Source organism: Heptranchias perlo, chromosome 9 (genome assembly GCF_035084215.1).
Source record: "Heptranchias perlo isolate sHepPer1 chromosome 9, sHepPer1.hap1, whole genome shotgun sequence".
NCBI lineage: Eukaryota > Metazoa > Chordata > Chondrichthyes > Hexanchiformes > Hexanchidae > Heptranchias > Heptranchias perlo.
In genome coordinates this window covers 37,204,613-37,225,606 of record NC_090333.1, presented here as the reverse complement: position 1 = coordinate 37,225,606, position 20,994 = coordinate 37,204,613, and the positions used below count along the sequence as shown (strand labels likewise).

The 20,994-nt window shown below is 41.4% G+C and overlaps 1 protein-coding gene across 2 annotated transcripts; it reads left to right on the top strand.

Moving 5' to 3' along the window:
• Nucleotides 1–2,856: 2,856 nt before the first annotated feature.
• Nucleotides 2,857–20,164, top strand: btf3l4 (basic transcription factor 3-like 4). 2 transcript variants are annotated; one of them, XM_067990215.1, is made up of 6 exons: nucleotides 2,857–2,962; nucleotides 3,638–3,701; nucleotides 8,556–8,669; nucleotides 14,164–14,365; nucleotides 18,101–18,160; nucleotides 19,772–20,164. In XM_067990215.1, the coding sequence occupies exons 2-6, from the start codon at nucleotides 3,648–3,650 to the stop codon at nucleotides 19,816–19,818; spliced, it is 477 nt and encodes a 158-aa protein (XP_067846316.1). In that variant the 5' UTR covers nucleotides 2,857–2,962; nucleotides 3,638–3,647; the 3' UTR covers nucleotides 19,819–20,164. The 2 variants fall into 2 exon arrangements, with proteins under 2 accessions (XP_067846316.1, XP_067846317.1); XM_067990216.1 differs by lacking the exon at nucleotides 2,857–2,962 and adding an exon at nucleotides 3,024–3,320.
• Nucleotides 20,165–20,994: the final 830 nt, after the last annotated feature.

Below are 20,994 nucleotides of genomic sequence, written 5' to 3'. Positions count from 1 at the left end.
CATTGAGGGGGGTCGGACATCAGTGAGGGTTTCCGGTTATCGGGGGGGGGGTCGGCTGATCGCGTGTGTTAGATCGCGGCAGGCAAGCTTGTTGGGCCTGGAGGAAAGACCCCCACTCCTCCTGGTGCACAAGCAGTGGAAGAAAGGCACTTACCTGTTGATCCGGCCCTTCTTGCCTCCTTTTACATGCCATTAATCTGAAGGCCTGGGAATCCCGGCCCCCGGGAGTTAAAAATAAAAAAGCTATTACGATATAGGCATGCAGCCCCCTTAAAAGATTTTACTGACCATCCCACCTCCTGAGAGTGGGTTGGTTGCCCGCCCCCGACCCACCTCTGTTAATACCGGAAGTGGGCGGGTTGGGGTTGGGTTTTGCATTTTTACAATTTTTATCTTCCCACACGCCCCCAATCCACCATGGGGGCTAATATTACCCCCCATGCTTCCCAATGCACATCCTAGTAATCAGTTACAGAGCAAAATTGGCAATGGCCTAATAGCAAGACTCCAGCCCACTCCCCAGACTGAAAACATTTAACAGTACATTAGAGAAGGCAAAGAGGCATGAAAATAGAAAATAATACACAAAAAAAACCTTATATTTGGAAAAATAGTTTGTAATGAATAATGTTATATACTTCTAAATCAGCTGCATAGTTACCAGGGTCGACTATTGTCATTATTTACAGTTTGGGAGTTTTGGAAAAATAAAACAAATTGCATATGAATTGTGTTTTACCTTAGTTAAATCATTCAAATTTCCCTACATATAATATAAAGATATATAAGCTAAAACATATAATACCACAATTTTATAATTTTCAGCAGGACGCTGCACCCCCTTCAAAGCTGATATATCCTTCCTGAGGCGCGGTGCCCAAAACTGAATGTAGTACTCCAGATGGGGTCTGACCAAGACTCTATACGACTAAAGCATAACTTCCTCCCCTTTGTAATTTGGCCCCTCTCGAGATGAAGATCCTGTCTAAAAAAACTTCTTTACTTGTTTGAAGGGATAACCCAAGTGGACTGTGGGAAACCCTATGATGCGGTTTACCTCCAAAAAGGTATTTGACAAAGTTTCACATGAAAGGCTATGAGTTAAACTCAAAGCTGCAGGGATTCTTGTTAATTTCTGAGAATTAGTAAGAAACTGGATGAAGGATGGAAAAGCAATAACTGCTTGTCAGAAGAAATATGTCAGGTTTCTAATATATGTCAATGACTTGGACTTAGAACCCCAATGCAAACTGATCAACTTTGCAATGATACCAAACTAAGAGGGACAGAGATATCAAAGGAGGCAGCTCAGAAATTATGGAATGAGTTGAACAAAATGTGTATGTAGGCAGAACAATGGCAAATGAAAATTAAGGCTGACAAGTGTAAAGTATTGGAAGAAAATAGGGATGATACATATACTTCATGAATAGTGTTGAAATAGCTAAGGAAGAAGTTGAAAGAGACCTCGGAGTCTTAATAAACTTGAAGCTCAACAGGTCCAACCAATGCACAGCAGCAATCAACAAATCTAATAGAACACTGAATCATAGTGTCAAAACAGAATATACGTGAGAGGAAGATATGATCAAACGGTACCATGCACTAGTTAGACCACACCTTCAGTACTGTGTTTAGTTCTGGCCAATAAAGAAACAAAGCACACTTTCAGGCACTGGAAGGAAGAAGCACAAGGCTGATTCCCGGTGTCAGAGGGCTGGGTTATGAGGAAAGACTGTAAAATCATGGGTATTTCAGCCTTGAAAGGAGGCTTTCAAGAGATGATCTTATAGAGGTTTATATATAATTAAAGGAATGGAAAAAGTAAATCTGGAATATCACATGAAATTGATGGAGTAGTAGAAGGGGAGGCAGATTCAAACAAGTAAACGGCAAACTCAAGAGATACTTCTTTACACAACGAGTAATCAGCACTTGGAATGAACTTCCAGGGCAGACGAAAACCCGTAAATCATTTAAGAAACAATTAGATGCTGAATGGGGGGAATTTTAGGATCTTTCTGGATGTATAAATGAAAATGGGCTGAATGGCCTTCCTTATCTATAATTACTTTATGATCGGTATCGATTTGGACCCAAGCTCCATAGAGACAATCAAGCGCCTCCCCCATCACATTGAAAGTATATTTGTAAACAATTTTACAACACCAAGTTATAGTCCAGCAATTTTATTTTAAATTCACAAGCTTTCGGAGGCTACCTCCTTCCTCAGGTGAACAATGTGGAAATGTGGATTTCCACATCATTCACCTGAGGGAGGTAGCCTCCGAAAGCTTGTGAATTTAAAATAAAATTGCTGGACTATAACTTGGTGTTGTAAAATTGTTTACAATTGTCAACCCCAGTCCATCACCGGCATCTCCACATCATTGAAAGTATAGTTAGATAAGTGTTTTGTTTCATTATCTTTCGGGGAGCGGGGACGGGTAAAGAAAAACTTTGTACAACTTTTCCAAAGGTGATGAACTGGGTTGGTAAAAGTTCATAGTGGGAAATGTGAACCAACTGCTGTTCTACTTTCTTCTTTATCAGTCGTGCCCTTCCGAAGGGGGAACCTTCAGTGCCTCCATATAGTTTGATGTGGTGATGGACTGGGGTTGACAATTGTAAACAATTTTACAACACCAAGTTATAGTCCAACAATTTTATTTTAAATTCCACAAGCTTTCGGAGGCTTCCTCCTTCCTCAGGTGAACGGTGCGGAAAAGAAATGTTTCATTACAAAAGGCTACTCTACTTTCCGATCGCCGCTCAGCTTACTCCGATGCGCATGGGCAGGAGGCTCGCGTATCCGTGTGACGGAATGAGCGCGGGCGTCGCGCGGGTTGAATGCGTCACGTGATGCGGTGGACGCTCGCGTATTCTCCCGATCTCCATCTCTTTCCATATCCGCCATCTTGCTCACCGCGTGTTTCCTTTGGGTCTGGACAAACACAACAAGGTTTGTGAGCGAGAGAGAAAAAAAAAGTTTCCTGTAACTGTTGCTTGCCGGACACTTGGCCCTCTGATAAGGTCGAGATGAAATCGCGTGTTCGCGAATTAAGCGCCGATGGGGGAACGAGCTGTGGCGGAAAAAAAAACTAGTTGGAAGATGGGTTTGTAAACCGGGTTGTTTGTGCTAATTTAGTGGCTGGCTGTTGTTCAAAGGCCAGGAACGTTAGGCCGCGTCCCGACTTAAGTGGGGAAAAAGTGCAATAACCTTGCATCTGACCGAAGAAACGTGGTCGCTTTCTGGGACTGAGGATAAAAATCGGAGCGGGCTGTATTGCTGCTGTCGATAACGTTTAAGAGGCGACACAGTGAGTGGAGCTGAAGTTTTCAGTTTGCACTGTTCATTTGTACTTAGTGTTTGAGACATGCCACTGAAATATCTACTCCCGAGATTACTGGAAAATTGTCAAAAAGTGAAGCACAGTTGCGATACATAAACTTAAGAATCAGGTATATTTATAGAAGAGTAGGTATAAGTGTGCAGGTGTTGAAACTACTGGATGACTTGATTTTTTTAAGCAGAAAAATGATTTTGAATTAGCAGGAATAGATTGTAGTTCATATTTTCTATTTGCAAGGAAATATAGATCATTTGACCTCTTCTTTGCTTTTTTTCCTCCCCCAGATTAAAGACTATGAATCAGGAAAAGTTAGCTAAACTACAGGCTCAGGTCCGGATAGGAGGAAAGGTGAGATCTTTGTCTAATTATAGTTATACAATGGAAGCCACTTATTGCCTATTCATTTTCACCTAGTGTTGCATTTTTCTTTTAATCTGTCAATATATTTGTGTGTTACACCATCTTAAGACAGGATTTCTTTTGTTACCACCCAGTTTTTGTCTGTATGCAAAGATTATTAAATGGAGATAGTTAAACCTATTTGTTGCCTCCAAAGTCTGGAATTGTTGACAGTTGTCATGAATGCACTGTGCTTCTGGCTAATATTATAAAACCTTCCTGAACAGTAAATGGCATACTGTCTGTTGTTAATGGGTTTTTCATGTTTTGAATATTTTTATAATTAATTCTCAGGATATGGGTGTCGCTAGCAAGGCCAGCATGTATTATCCATCCTTAATTGCCCTTGAGAAGTTGGTGCTGCTTTCATGAACTGCGACAGTCCATGTGGTGATTGTGCTCCCACAGTGCTATTCGATTGGGAGTTCCAGGATTTTGACCCAGTGATAATGAAGGAATGACGATATATGTCCAAGCCGGAATGGTGTGTGACTTGGAGGGGAACTATTTAAAAAAATTTTTTTTATTGGTTTAAGTCTTGAGCTTGTTCATATAAATCACATAATTTGAATGACAGAACTCTTTTATAGACTTCTTAAAGGATGATAGACTTAAACTTGCATTTACAAAGTGCCTTTCAGGACCTTGGGATGTCCCAAAGTGCTTCACAGCCAATGAAGTACTAGTTTAGAAGTTTAATTGTTGCTAATAAAGTAGGGAAACGTGGCAATCCATTTGCACACCCAAGGTCCTACAAACAGCAGTGAGATAAATAACCAGATATTCTGTCTTTTGGTTGAGGGATAAATATTTGCTAGGATACCAGAAGAACTCCCCTGCTTTTCTTCGAACTGTGCTATGGGTTCTTTTCCACCCATCTGAGAGGGTGCCTTGGTTAATGTCTCAACTGAAAGATGGCACCTCCGACAGTGCGATGCTCCCTCAGGGCTCCACTGAAATATCAGTCTAGATAATATGCTCAAGTCTCTGGAGTAGGCCTTGCACCCATAACTTTCTGACTCAGGCATGTGCTACCGCTGAGCCAAATCTGGCACCTAACTTGCATGACTTATGATAGATGTATCTTCCTGCATCACTAAGATGTACCTCCTTGCAGCTCAACTAATTTTAAAAAAAGTTTTGTTATAATCTTATGAAAGTCTGTGTGCTTGTTTGTATTTTCACGTTCTTAAAATTATTGGTCAGATGTTATGCAAATTCCTTTTTTCAGTGATATTCTCACTGTAACTTCTTGAATCGGAAGGTTGTGGGATCAGGGCCCATTCCAGGATTTGAGCATGTAATCTAGCCTGACCCTTCAGTGCAGAACTGAGGGAGTACTGTACTATCATAGGTGCCAACCTTTCGATAAGATGTTAAATTGAGGCCCTGGTTGTCCATTCTGTTGGATGTTGAAAATCCCCATGACAGTATGTCCTGTCCTGTCCTCTCAACAAACAGCATGAGGAAAAAAAACTGACCATTCATCTCATTGGTATTTTTTGTAGGGTCTTGCTGTGTCCAAAATAGCTGCTGTATTTGCCTACTTAAGAGTGCTTGTACTTCAAAACAGTTTATTGTATGTGATGAGCTTTGGGAAGTTTGGGAGACTTCATGGTTGACTCTCAACTGCCTTCTAAAGTGGTCTAGTTATATCAGATCTTTACAAAAAAAAACATCGTGTGCACACCTTTACCACATGGACTACAGCGGTTCAAGAAGTTGGCCCACCACCACATTGGCAACTAGGGATAGGTAACAAATGCCAACCTTGCCAGTGACGCTCAAATTCTGAGAATTAATAAAAGAAATAAGGCCCTGGACAAGAGGAAATCTTTGTGTTGCTGATGTCATTGATGGGATTCTACAAAAAGGGACATCACTGAGGTTGGTTTGAATAGCAGTATCAAAGCATAAAATGCAATAACAAAGAAAGCCTTCATGTAAGTGTGCAGATATCTTTCAATGTTTCCTTTGGATTATGTGACAATTTGTAGGAATACACTTCCTTTATTAAAATTACCCACACATTGAGATTTCAAACTGGTGTTGGAGTGGAGAGTTAAGCCACATTGGGCAGGCAACTTGAAGGGCAATATATTCTTCATTTAGCTGTGTCTGACATTTGAGTGATCAGTGCTGTTATTTGGTGTAAGTATGTCCTGTTCCTCACCCGACGAATATCAAATAATATTTCTGCTAGTAGTGACTGCTAGAAAGGATGTTGCCCCTAAATGGGCAATGCAATCTGATCTTCTCGAAGTTATAGTGTATTATCATAGTGACCTTACTATGATATTTTCAGCATTTAATTTTGTCTCATTTCAAACTTTTCCCCACGTCCCTTAATTGACTGGCAAATCAAAAGTGAGAAGGCTTCAGTTGTCAGAAAGACCTGTTTGAGTGTGCATTTGGATCCTGATGGTTTATTGGGTAATTGCACTATATGGTGTGCTTCTGAGCCACACGCTCAACTTCTGGTATGTGCTGAGTTGTATGTTCTCAACTTGTGGTGTGGGGGGTGGATAGGAAATTATCCAGGGTTCTTACTCCTACTCACTCCCCAGTGATCTGCTGGAAGGTGCATGAGCATACTATGGGTGACAGCAGGATTGGGCTTGGCTTTGATATCCTGCAGTTGAATTGCTTATTGGCTCAGGCAGGAAGAATTGCCACTTTGTTGCAGTACAAGATGACTGCACAGTGCCAGACACCATACCCCAGTTTGGGCCATTGTATTCAGGAGCTAGGGATAATGTGTATCTTGAAGAAAGCAAAGTGTGTATTACACCACTGATTTGCATCTACATAATGATGTGAGGCTGATTCAGAAAGTTGAATGTGTGAACTTCACAGTGCACTACCAATTTTGGAATTTAGGTTTCTAATTAGAAAGGATTTGGCTAAGGTTATAAATGCTCTGTTTTCTGAATGATTTTTGCTTTACCCAACAATCTCAATTTATACCCGAGTTTATATAAGAATTTTGCGATCCTTTACATTCCTATATACTTCACTTGAAGATCCAGTTACAACAATAAAGTTCTTGGACATGCTAGATTTTATCTATTACCATCTAAATTTAAATAACACAATTTCCATGGAATGTTTTTTCTTTTATGTTGAGATAACCTGATTTCTTTTTAAATTTCCCAATTTTCTCCCTTGTTCACCCTGGTTGCTGGAGTGTGCACTGACTGCAGGTGACATACTTCTGAATTTCCACTAATGGCACCAAGTTGGTCACTAGGATTTTTGCATGTGTACCCCTTTAGCAGATTCTCCCCTTTTTTTGTTAAATTGCTTCCCCATAGCATTGCAGATAAGATGCAGAGGTCAGTGGAGTGGTGGTAGGGGTCAAATCTGTACTCTGTATTGGCACTTCAAAGATCTTCGTATCTGTAATGCATTTGGCACATTATTCATAAAGTAATGGGTAGTATTTGGCTTGGTTTCTAACATTCCACAAAAAGATGTAGCTGTTCGGATCATAAATTTGACTTACTTACAATAGCATGGATGGTTTTGGCTCTATTGCATTGTTTATTTTTAAAACCTTCCTTGCCCAGTTGTTATTTCCTAGCAGCTATGCTGGAAAAGGTGGGTACACAGCAAAGTAATTACCTTGACTGCGTTCATTCGGAACATGCAAGTAAAGCTATACATAAGTATATTCCTTTCCTTGTCATTGGTTTCTCGAGAGGCCATTCAGGGTGTGCAAGAGTGGATTTAACCTTTCAATTTGGACAGTTGGTTTGGATCTCCCAACTAAGATTGGGAGACCAATATGTGGGAACTTCTGGGTATGAACCCATGTCCTACTGCTTGGTGTAAGGTTCATGCATTGTATATGCTGCGTAACAAGGCTGTGTTTAGGTTTGACTGCTGACTTTGAAAACTCTTAAATCACCAAACACTTCAGTTACTTAACATCAAAGCCTTCTCTTTTCTAATTTAATGAAGTAATCTAAAATGTCAACTTGACTGCAACATAGTTATCATCCAGATTTATTAATAACTTGCCAGCATCAAAATACCACTTTTTCTAAATTAGGTGTGATTGCATAAAACTGGACCCAATATGGGTTTTTCAATACTAATGTTAAATCTTTTACTGTCTTTAATTTGTGTGTTATGCCTTTAACCTAAGATGGCTGCTAGTAATACATTTCTGCATAAGGAGATTGTTCCTGTTTAAAACTCTTCAGTTTTCACAGTCCAGGTACTAGCTGTTGTGCATGGATGGATTGTTTATACTTAGCTTCATTCCAGTGGTCAATGTAAAAGAATTTAAAGATAATGCATAAACAACAGATCAGAATTAATATTACATGAGAATAGTCTGGTGGCATAATGTGTTGCTCATATGTAATAGGCTGAGGGCTTATGTCTGTGATTATTTGCCTGATGTGTTCTTGATTTGTTAGCTGCTTCCCACGAGAGGAATTTTGTGCACCATGTTAGATTTGGTCACATCAGCATTGGAAAAAGCCTCTGATTGTAGCCTATTAGGCTAAACAAAATTATAACTAACTGAACAAAGGACCCTTAAAATAAACCACATGTTTTGTTTACTCATATATACCACTTTATTGGCACGCTCGTGTAAAATAATGTATTATTTTCAGGTTGGAAAGAAGCTTTAAGTGTGTAAAATGTTTATGTAATCTTGTGTACTGCACAGACAAATTATATTTGAAATTAAATCTGGAGGGTTCTATTTCATATTGAATGTAGGAATTTCTAGATAATGTGCAGTGGTTGGCCAGCTTGATTAACTTTGCGATCAATGTAATTTGTCAGGGCACAGCTCGCAGAAAGAAGAAGGTAGTGCACAGAACAGCTACAGCTGACGACAAGAAATTGCAAAGTTCTCTGAAGAAACTGGCCGTTAATAATATTGCTGGAATTGAGGAGGTATGTTTTGCATATTCACTTAATGACCTGATTACTTTTAACATGTGTGAAAAGGTCTGCAAAACTTTAAGATGCGTTCCTGACCTTGTGCCTTGTTACAAGTAACTATTTTTCCAATTTTAGTCTATTGTGCATAATATGATTCCATTGTAGTTATGTTGATAACATTGTTTTTTTTCCCACCACACATCTTACCTAAGATTATGAAAGGGTTTGACAGGGTAGATGTGGAGAAGATGTTTCCACGGGGGGCGGGGGAGACCAGAACAAGGGGCCATAAATATAAGATAGTCACTAATAAATCCAATAGAGAATTCAGGAGAAACTTCATTACCCATAGAGTGGTTAGAATGTGGAACTTGCTATCATAAGGAGTAATTGAGATGACTAGCATAGATGCATTTAAGGTGAAGCTAGATAAATACATGAGGGAGAAAGGAATAGAAGGATATGCTGAAAGATTAGATGGCATGGATCTGTTGGGCCAAGTGGTCTGTTTCTGTTCTGTACATTCTATGTAACAATGCACCCAGCACTTTAGTGAGATTGTTGTGCAGTTGGTTCCTTTTTTGCTGCCTCTGTTCCTTTAGAGAAGCACATAGGTTCCAGTTAATAGCTACTCTTGACCTTATGGTTGAAATTGGAATTTATAAAAACTAATTTCCCCCAATTGTTAAATACAAACAGAAAATGCTGGAAACACTCAGCAGGTCAAGCAGCATCTATGGAGAGAGGAAGGTAGGGTTAATGTTTCAGGTCGATGACCTTTTGTTAAATTTACTAAGCTGTTGGGGGTTTATCTAGTGAGAATCTGAGCTTTAGAGATCAGGAAGGTTCCGGACTTAAACCTCAATGTCAGATTTACTTAGAATCTTACAGTACCAAATGAGGACATTTGGCCCGTCATGCCTGAGCTGGCTATTTCAAAGAGGTGTCCAATTTAGTTTGATTTTTTTTTTGTATTGCAACTCAGTGGTTCATTCTACATCAAGACATGTGGCCATTGGTACTTGATTCTACATATTGAAGCACGTGATTGACATTTCAAGCACTGTTTCATAGATGTGACAAAGATTCATAGTTTTTTTGTCACAATTTGTGATATATTTAAACTAAATTCTTCAGATTCAGGTACAGTAGCTAAATTGAACTTAGGAGAGAGAACAGCAACGCCATTGTTGGCTGAAGACGATCACTGCTGGGAAAGAACTTTTAAGAACTGGAAACAACGCTGAAGCATTCTTTTTTTATTCATTCATGGGAGTGGGCGTCACTGGCGAGGCCGGCATTTATTGCCCATCCCTAATTGCCCTTGAGAAGGTGGTGGTGAGCTGCCTTCTTGAACCGCTGCAGTCCGTGTGGTGAAGGTTCTCCCACAGTGCTGATTGGAAGGGAGTTCCAGGATTTTGACCTAGCGACGATGAAGGAACGGCGATATATTTCCAAGTCGGGATGGTGTGTGACTTGGAGGGGTACGTGCAGGTAGTGTTGTTCCCATGTGCCTGCTGCTCTTGTCCTTCTAGGTGGTAGAGGTCACGGGTTTGGGAGGTGCTGTCGAAGAAGCCTTGGCGAGTTGCTGCAGTGCATCCTGTGGATGGTACACACTGCAGCCACTGTGTGCCAGTGGTGAAGGGAGTGAATGTTTAGGGTGGTGGATGGGGTGCCAATCAAGCGGGCTGCTTTGTCCTGGATGGTGTGAGCTTCTTGAGTGTTGTTGGAGCTGCACTCATCCAGGCAAGTGGAGAGTATTCCATCACACTCCTGACTTGTGCCTTGGAAAGGCTTTGGGGAGTCAGGAGGTGAGTCACTCGCCGCAGAATACCCAGCCTCTGACCTGCTCTTGCAGCCACAGTATTTATAAGCTGGTCCAGTTAAGTTTCTGATCAATGGTGACCCCCAGGGTGTTGATGGTGGGGGATTCGGCGATGGTAATGCCGTTGAATGTCATGGGGAGGTGGTCATTGCCTGGCACTTGTCTGGCGCGAATGTTACTTGCCACTTGTGAGCCCAAGCCTGGATGTTGTCCAGGTCTTGCTGCATGTGGGCTCGGACTGCTTCATTATTTGAGGGGTTGCGAATGGAACTGAACGCTGTGCAATCATCAGTGAACATCCCCATTTCTGACCTTATGATGGAGGGAAGGTCATTGATGAAGCAGCTGAAGATGGTTGGGCCTAGGACACTGCCCTGAGGAACTCCTGCAGCAGTGTCCTGGGGCTGAGATGATTGGCCTCCAACAACCACTACCATCTTCCTTTGTGCTAGGTGTGACTTCAGCCACTGGAGAGTTTTCCCCCTGATTCCCATTGACTTCAATTTTATCAGGGCTCCTTGGTGCCACGCCTGGCCAAATGCTGCCTTGATGTCAAGGGCAGTCACTCTCACCTCACCTCTGGAATTCAGCTCTTTTATCCATGTTTGGACCAAGGCTGTAATGAGGTCTGGAGCCGAGTGGTCCCGTCGGAACCCAAACTGAGCATCGGTGAGCAGGTTATTGGTGAGTAAGTGCCGCTTGATAGCACTGTCGATGACGCCTTCCATCACTTTGCTGATGATTGAGAGCAGACTGATGGGGCGGTAATTGGCCGGAATGGATTTGTCCTGCTTTTTTTTGTGGACAGGACATACCTGGGCAATTTTCCACATTGTCGGGTAGACACCAGTGTTGTAGCTGTACCGGAACAGTTTGGCTAGAGGCGCAGCTAGTTCTGGAGCACAAGTCTTTAGCACTACAGCCGGTATGTTGTCGGGGCCCATAGCCTTTGCTGTATCCAGTGCACTCAGCTGTTTCTTGAATCGAATCGGCTGAAAACTGGCTTCTGTGATGGTGGGGATATCGGGAGGAGGCCGAGATGGATCATCCATTTGGCACTTCTGGCTGAAGATGGTTGCAAACGCTACAGCCTTGTCTTTTGCACTCACGTGCTGGACTCCGCCATCATTGAGGGTGGGGATGTTTGCAGAGCCTCCTCCTCCCATTAGTTGTTTAATTGTCCACCACTATTCACTACTGGATGTGGCAGGACTGCAGAGCTTTGATCTGATCCGTTGGTTGTGGAATCGCTTAGCTTTGTCTATAGCATGTAGCTTCCGCTGTTTAGCATGGATGTAGTCCTGAGTTGTAGCTTCACCAGGTTGGCACCTCACTTTTTTTAGGTACGTCTGGTGCTGCTCCTGGCATGCTCTTCTACACTCCTCATTGAATCAGGGTTGATCCCCGGCTTGTTGGTAATGGTAGTGAGGAATGTACCGGGCCATGAGGTTACAGATTGTGCTGGAATATAATTCTGCTGCTGATGGCCCACAGCGCCTCATGGGTGCCCAGTTTTGAGCTGCTAGATCTGTTCTGAATCTATCCCATTTAGCACGGTGGTAGTGCCACACAACACGTTGTATGGTGTCCTCAGACGGGACTTCGTCTCCACGAGGACTGCGCTGTGGTCACTCCTACCGATACTGTCATGGACAGATGCATTTGCAACAGGTAGATTGGTGAGGATGAGGTCAAGTAAGTTGTTCGCTCACCACCTGCCGCAGGCCCAGTCTGGCAGCTATGTCCTTCAGGACTCGGCCAGCTCGGTCAGTAGTGGTGCTACCGAGCCACTCTTGGTGATGGACATTGAAGTCCCCCACCCAGAGTACATTCTGTGCCCTTGCTACCCTCAGTGCTTCCTCCAAGTGGTGTTCAACATGGAGGAGGACTGATTCATTAGCTGAGGGAGGGCAGTAGGTGGTAATCAGCAGGAGGTTTCCTTGCCCATGTTTGACCTGATGCCATGAGATTTCATGGGGTCGAGAGTCATTGTTGAGGACTCCAAGGGCCACTCCTTCCTGACTATATATCACTGTGTCGCCACCTCTGGTGGGTCACAACACACCCAGGGATGGTGATGGAAGAGTCTGGGACATTGGCTGAAAGGTATGATTCTGAGAGTATGGCTATGTCAGGCTGTTGCTTGACTAGTCTGTGGGACAGCTCTCCCAATTTTGGCACAAGTCCCAACATGTTAGTGAGGAGGATTTTGCAGGGTTGATTGGGCTTGGTTTGCCTTTGTCGTGTCCGGTGCCGGGTGGTCCGTCCGGTTTTATTCTTATGACTTTTTTTAGCGAGATTTTACAACTGAGTGGCTTGACTAGGCCATTTCAGAGGGCAATTAAGAATCAACCACATTGCTGTGGGTCTGGAGTCATATATAGGCTAGACCGGGTAAGGACGGCAGGTTTCCTTCCCTAAAGGACATTAGTGAACCAGATGGGCTTTTATGACAATCCGATAGTTTCATGGCCACCATTACTGATACTAGTATTTTAATTAATTGGATTTAAATTCCCCAGCTGCCGTGGCAGGATTTGAACTCATGACTCCAGATGATTAGTCCAGGCCTCTGGATTACTAGTCCAGTAACATAACCACTATGCTACCGTACCCTGTTCTGGTTCACTTTAACCACTAGCTCATGTCCTATAGTTTTAGAACTGCTGGTTTAGTGCATTGGGACTTTTTTTTTTATTTGGCTCTCAAGATATTTCTTGTGTAAACCTTTCTTGGGCTGCTGCTTGGAAATGCCACTTTGAAACTTGGTGCTTGGAACTGCAAAACAGCCTGAGTGACTCAATCCATTAATACTTTTTCTTCAAGTGATGGGAAAAGAAGAGGTCGTGCCTGGCCATTGTTTCATACCCTCCTGAGGTGGTACTCCTGAGATTAGGAACTAGTTGTATGGGTGCTTGCAGTGTAAACTGGTGTCCTTACACAAGTTAAACAACAGTGTTGCCAACATGTAATGACTAGTTTAAAACTTGAAACTGGCAATGGAAAAAGTTACTTCTGTTGGGAAGGGAGAAGAGATACAGTTTAACAACTTTAAAATACATCCACAGAATTAATCAAAGCAGGTGACTGTGTTGGTGACCTAACTAAAGGATGTAAAATAGCTCTTCTGTTGACTTGTTTGGTAAATGTACTGTGCGATGTGCCACAAAATTCCAAGGTTCATTCTCTAGACTTGCAAAGTTAGCTGCTGTTAATCAAAATAGCACTTTGGGCAGTACAAGTTGGCCTAGGCTATAGTTCCTAATCCTGATAGTTGTACAGTGACCTCTGTTGGAAAATATGGGCGTGTGGATATTGACTGTGAATAGAATTGGGCATGACTGTGATTTCCCCTTTTTTTTGTTGCTTCATGGTTCATGATGTGAACCCTCACTGTCTGGTCTTGTACATAGCGAGTGGCCAGTTGGCCTGGGCAGTAGAGAGTGCTGGCACTAAGGAACCATACAACAGCATTGGTCTCTGCCTTTTGGAAGAAGGGATAAAAATTTGAAAAGTCCTATACAGTGGTGGGAGAGAGGAATTTCATGATTTATGCTCATCACCTGATATCCCTGAGTAGCTGATGCCATTGAAATTGCTATTTAACTCTAATATTGAAAATATTTTATTTCCGGATAAACTGCACGCTTTATGCATATTTCTATTTTTTTGTACCAACAGGTGAATATGATTAAAGATGATGGTCAGGTCATTCACTTCAATAATCCCAAAGTGCAGGCCTCATTATCTGCCAATACTTTTGCTATTACCGGCCATGCTGAAACAAAACAGATCACAGAAATGCTTCCAGGCATTCTCAGCCAGCTTGGAGCTGACAGTCTAACAAGTCTTAGAAAGTTAGCTGAGCAGTTGCCACGGCAAGGTATGTCCAAGAGCTTTTTTATATAAAGAGCGGTATGCACAATTCCATGTACATGTACTGTTGGATTCTTAAATTAAAAAAATCAATCTTACTCATGTTTTGTCTCATGAGAACATGTGCAGTGGTTTTCCAAGCTTCTATACGTCTAGTATATTTATGTACAATTTTTTTTAAAATGCAGTAGTTTTATTAACCACCAGTATACTTGGGTACGCAGAATTGAAAGTAGTACAAAGGTAGACGTTTTCCAAGGGAATATTAGATCTATGCTAGCTAACTAGGACCACTGAGTTCTGATGTATAGATTCAGCAAGCAAGTCATTCAATTTGCAGCTTTATGTACTGCCTGAAAATAGAGAATATTAGCTGGGTCCCATTGGATTACAAGACAAAGACCCAGGAGAGATTTTTTTTTAATACAACACTACCAACAGTAAATTGAAAAGAAAGAACATGCATTTCACGACCTCAGCGCGTCCCAATGCACTTTACGGCCGATGAAGTACTTTTGAAGTGTTGTCACTGTTGTAATGTAGGAAACACGGCAGCCAGACTGTGCACAACAAAGTCCCACAAACAGCAATGAGATAATGACCCGATAATATGTTTTAGTGATGTTGTTAGAGGGATAAATATTGGTCAGGACAATGGGGAAGAACTACTCTGCTCTTCAAAATCGTGCCATGGGATCCCAGGCTAACGGGGTGTCACGTTAACGTCTCATCTGAAAGATGGCACCTCCAACAGTACAGCACTCCCTCAGTGCTGCACCCAAGTGTCAGTCTAGATTGTGTGATCAAGTTCTTAGAGTGGGATTTGAACCCACAACCTTCTGACTCTGGGATGACAGTACCATCACTGAGCAAATTGGATAACTAAAGATATGGATTTAGGGGGGAAAGGAAAGATCCTGTCTGACTAACCTTGTTGACTTCTTTGAGGACGTGATGTCCCAATATGAAGTGATGTACCTAGACTTCCAGAAATTTCCACACAAAGGGCTATTGGTTAAACTCAAATTTGTGGACATTCAGAGTAAATCTTGGGTGTGGATAAGACATTGGCTGAAGGAAAGAAAACAGTGGATACTTGTTTGAGGAGGTCCGTCAATGTGAGGTAGTGCTGAGTGTGGGACTGTAAATATAATCTCAAAAGTAAAACAAGGGGCCAAAGGTTTAAATAAAAGATAAATTTAGGACGGTAATTGGGAAATTCTTCATACACCGTAATCAACATTACAATTGGCTCTCGGGTGGCGAGGTAGATGCGAGAAGCCTGGAACCATGGATAAACAATGTAACTATGGACTAATCAGTCTAATCTAATTGATCGTGGGTAAACTTAGAGGCCACAATACAGAATAATGTTAATAATGAACTTGGAAATATACAGGTTAATTAAGGACAGCCAGCATGGATTTGTAAAAGGCAAGTCATGTCTGCCAATTTGAGTTCTTTGAGGAAATAACAGTGTATTGATAAAATGCAGTGAATGTGGTGTGTATGGATTTTCAAAAGGTGCTTGTTAAGTGGCCGCATAGGAGACTTGTTGATCAAATTAAGGCACGTGATATTAAAGCGAATGTGGCAGCCAGGATGAGAGTAAAGGACAAAAAAAAGAGTATTGGTTAATGTGTGTCTTTTAGATTGGAGGGATGTAAACAATGGTGTCCCTCAGGGGTCGGAATATTGCTCTTAATATATAAATAATCTGCGTATTGGGACACTATCAAAGGTTGCAGTCGACATAAAAATAGGGAACATGGATAACTGAAGAGGGACTATGTTCAGTAGGACTGAGGATAGTAGATTGGGCAGATAGTTATCACAAATTTAATGTGGAGAAATATACATTTTGGAAGGAAGAATACACTAAATAGTAGAACTTTGAAAGGTCTTTGAGGCTCCGATGTGTCAACTTGGGCTGCGTAGTATCACTCGCCTCTGAGTCATGAGGTCATGGATTCAAGCCTACTCCAGAGACTTAAGCACATTATCTAGGCTGACAATCTAATGCAGTGCTGACGGAATGCTACACTGTTGACGGTGCCGCCTTTCGGATGAGACGTTAAACTGACGTTAAATCTGCTTTCTCAGGTGGACGTAAGGTTCCAAAGCACTTTTTGAAAAAGTGCAGGGAGGTTCCCCCAGTGTCCTGGCCAACAGCTACCCCTCAACTAATGCCACTAAAACAGATAATCTGGTCATTTATCTCATTGCTGTTTATGCGATATCCCTGTGTGCAAATTGGTTGCCACGTTTGCCTACATTACAACAGTGACTACACTTTAAAAGTACTTCATTGGTTGTAAAGCGCTTTGGGACATCCAACAGTCGTGAAAGGAGCTGTATAAATTCAGTTTTTTTCTAAATAAGTGGGGGGGGCAGGTTGATAAAGCTGCTTTTTTCTTTTTTTAAAAAAAAGAAGGAATCTGATCCCATGTTTTATAAATAGGGACAGGGATGGGTAGTGCTAGGCCTATACAAATCGTTGGTTATGCCACAGTTAGAATATTGTCCAGTTTTGGGTCCCTTACTTTATGGTAGATGCCAAGGTTGTGGAGAGGGTTTAGAAGAGATTCATTAGGATAATGCCAGGGATGAGAAGCTTCAGTTACAAGGAAAGACTGGAAAAACTTTGACTTCATTAGAACAGAGAAGGTTAAGAGAGGATCTGATCAAGGTGTTCCAGATTATGAAGGATTTTGATAAGGTTATTGGGGAATAGCTATTTCTGTTGGTTGATGAATCAGTAACTAGAGGTAATACATTTTTCATTACCAATAGAATGAAGGGAAAGGTTGAGGATTTTTTAAAACAAAGTTTATATGATAAAGAATACCTTACCAGAAGCAGTGAACATAAGAACATCAGAAATAGGAGCAGGAGTAGGCCATGTGGCCCCTTGAGCCTGCTCCACCATCAATAAGATCATGGCTGATCTTCGACCTCAGCTCCACTTTCCCGCCCGATCTCCATATCCCTTGATTCCCTTAGAGTCCAAAAGTGGTGGAAGTAGAATCCATAATGAGTTTTAACTTGGAAATGCATAAATGTTAAAGGTTATGGGTAAAGGGACTAAGTGTAGAACTCTGAGCTGGAACAGACTAGGTCGGCTGAATGGTTTCCTCCTGTGCTATGAAATTTTATGATTGTGAACATTGTATGATGGATTCTGGGGTGATCCTCAATTACAATCTAAACTGTGTGCGGGCAAGTAACTAACTTAAGAAAAACACACTTGTGTGCTCAGAACTGCCCCTTTTCTAAGAAGTTGTATTTCTGAGGTAAACTAGACCAAGTGCAGGACACCATTAAATTGTTCCTAATTCTGATTGAAATGTTAACTTAATCATTAGAGGTGGTATATAATTGGCATGCTGTTGGTATACTTGTGAGCGTGTTATTTTAAACGGTTGTTACTGCCTTATGGCAGACCTTACTTTGTTTTATCTCTGTGAACTGGCTACTGGCACATTAATTTTAAAATTGCTACAATCTTGGTAGAATCTTAATCAGTTTGAACCATGAAAACTAATTTTTAGCGGTTTTCTGCTGGCTGTAATGCATGTGTTTGACTAAACTTAAGAAAGGAGAACGAAAGTACATTGTTATAATCCACAGTGGCAATCCATTCTCTACATGGAAGCATTTTGTTAACACGTTAAAGCTAAATTTGGTGAATGCAGTTTTTGGTATTGAACTAAACAATTTATTTATTTTTTCTTTAATCTAGTTTTGGATAATAAAACACCCAAAGCTGAAGACATTGATGAAGAAGATGATGACGTCCCAGGTAGTTGAGAATTAGTATTTACCTTGAGCACTGACTCTTTACTTATTGACCAGAGCACTGTTGTCAAAGTACTCTGTTAGCACGTGAATTTCTTGAGTTGTACAACTCTTTCCACTACATTGTTGGTGTCCCTAAATTTATATACTTAAGCAACAGAACCACAAAACTCTACCATTAATCAGTTTGTCCATTTCTGTACATGGTAGTGGCCCTCTGAATTTTGGAGGATGTCGGAGCACCAGGATATGATTAATGTTCTCTGGTTTAGCACTTCAAAAATTCTGTCCTCCTCCCAGATGATAAACACATACATCATTCTGGATTTGCACTGCCAGGTAAACTTTTAAAATATTTTTTTTAGCTGAGTTCTGAAGAGGACATTCCTTTTTTGAAGCTACCACACGTATTGATGTACATTCACGTTTTATAAAGCCAATGTACGATTGAAGGTACACTCAAATATATATTATGAGGTAATTAAGATTGTGTACCTAAATATACGCATCCTTTGAGTGTACATTCCCAGATATAGTTTATGAAGTTACTGCATGGCATTTGCAGAAAGAACGTATTGCCACATCCAACCTCCACACACAGCACTGCAGATCAGGACAGGGGCATCATGTTTGGTCCTGGATTCTGAAGTTTAGTCAGGGTTGGGGACCATAGAGAGGACCCATGTGGTTATGTTGGTTGTGGTCGCTGTCCCTCATGGCTAGTGGGTGGGTTGGTGTTGTGTGGGTTTCCGAGAATGGACCCTAGCCTGTTTGGTATTTCCCTAGTTCCTGGCAGAGGCATTCATTCTGGTTGACAGGTGCCCCGTGTGTGTTTGAGTGACATTAGTTGTGGGTGAGGCAGCACTTTGTCATAGAAGGAGGGGGTGGTGCATCTTTTTGGAGCTACTAACAAGAGTTGTGCTAGTCTGCTCATTGGGGTGGGGGCTTTCTTTCCACTGGGCAGGCCCACCAAGCACTGGTCTTTTGGGATTGTGAGACCAGCTGTGTTCTTGATGATCTGGACTGTTATCCAGGAGATCAAGAACAGGATGTGGGAGCATATCCAGAATATGTGGAGAAGAGTGCCTTTGTGGCTATAGGCCCTTCAGCAATCTGGTATGAAGGGATGGAATTTGTGGAGCATGTGCAGGGTGAAATGTTTGATTTTTGAATTGGCCTTCCTGCATTTTGGTGTAAGTAGTGATGTTTAGGGTTTGGCTCCATGCCATTTGTCATTCCTCCTCAATGGTCAGCCTAGGTTGCATTTTCAGGTGTATTTCAGGCTTTCTAGCTGGTGGAATGGCATAATCTGGCCCTCATTGAGGAGCTGGCTTAATCTGGTGATTTCTTTGATAGGCAAAGCTCTGCAACCAGCTATGGTGAGTCTCCCTGGAGTTCTCCATTGAAACTTTTCTAAGGAGTATGTTACTCTTTTCATCCACCTCCCACTCTGGCATTATATATTGGTGCTGCAGTCTTTGGAGCTGCTCAAACATTTCTATCAGTATATTTAACCATTTTTGACTCGTTCTGTTAAAATCAGAATGAAAATGTTTCATAAGTAAATAGTGCAACAACTATGTTTTAAACTTTGCATGGATTTTTTTATTTGCAGACCTTGTTGAAAATTTTGATGAAGCATCGAAGAATGAAGCCAACTAAAGCTGCTGGCAGACCATAGACTAGGATAAAGACTGTACCAACAAGGAAACTTATTCCAAAGTTTTACTATATTAAAGAGTGAAAAATCACAAGTTTGCAAATACAGTGAACTAAGGCATTTTGTATTTTAATAATGCTGAATGTTCAGCATCTTTCAATTGGTTGAAATCACTTGTTTGCATTTTGCACTTAAAAACAGAATCCTTTGGTCTGAAGTTTGTAAGACGGTGAGATTTCATTAAAAAAACAACCTGAATAGGTTGCAAATGCAGTGGTGAGCAAGCTGGAGAAGAAGTCTTATTTAAGGTTTTCCCTCATGACATGCAAATAAAATAGATTGATTAACTCCTTGTTGCATATTGTGTGAATAATTTCATTTTAGTGTTGATTTAGTTGAATTGGATTTTATGAAAGTAGCATAAATAGCATACCTTGATTTTTTTTTTCTCCATTGATCTTCTGGAGAGGGTATTTTAAACCTTTCTTATTCTCTAAAGCACACCCCTAACCCAGGTGTCCATGTCTTCCTGCAGATCAGTTGGAGTGGCAGACATGATAGCAAGGCTTTGTATCATAGTAGGTACAGCATAGGAGGCCATTCAGCCTATCGTGCCTGTGCCGGCTCTTTGAAAGAGCTATCGAATTAGTCCCATTACTCTGCTCTTTCCCCATAGCCCTGTAAATTTTTTTCCTTCAAGTATTTATCCAATTCCCTTTTGAAAATTGCTACTGAATCTGCTTCCACCACCCTTTCAGGCAGTGCATTCTAGATCATTACAACTCGCTGCGTTTTTAAAAAAAAATGTTTCCTGTTGACTCTGGCTCATTTGCTGATCACCTTAAATCTGTGTCCTCTGGTTACTGACCCTTCTGTCACTGGAAACAGTTTCTCCTTATTTACTCTGCCAAAATCATGATTGATTTTGAACACCTCTATCAAATCTCCTCTTAACCTTCTCTGCTCTAAGGTGAACAACCCCATATTTAGTAGTGTCAAGCTGCAGATGGTTGAAAATGTGCAATGGTTTTCTACTCAGCCCACATACAAAAGGTGGCTGTAACAGGCTTGTGGACTGAGACTGCCTAAATTTTTAAACTCCACAGATTTTTCTCTGCTTTTGTATCGGAAGTGACTTATGGTTCTACTGGGTAAATCCCAAATGGCTATTCTTCATG

What these genes read in the sequence shown, in the direction of transcription:
- btf3l4 (XM_067990215.1), top strand. Translation starts at nt 3,648, where the DNA reads ATGAATCAGGAAAAGTTAGCTAAACTACAGGCTCAGGTCCGGATAGGA. An exon ending in ATATTGCTGGAATTGAGGAG is followed by an intron (nt 8,670 to 14,163) that starts GTATGTTTTGCA and finishes TTGTACCAACAG; the next exon opens with GTGAATATGATTAAAGATGA. An exon ending in TGAGCAGTTGCCACGGCAAG is followed by an intron (nt 14,366 to 18,100) that starts GTATGTCCAAGA and finishes TCTTTAATCTAG; the next exon opens with TTTTGGATAATAAAACACCC.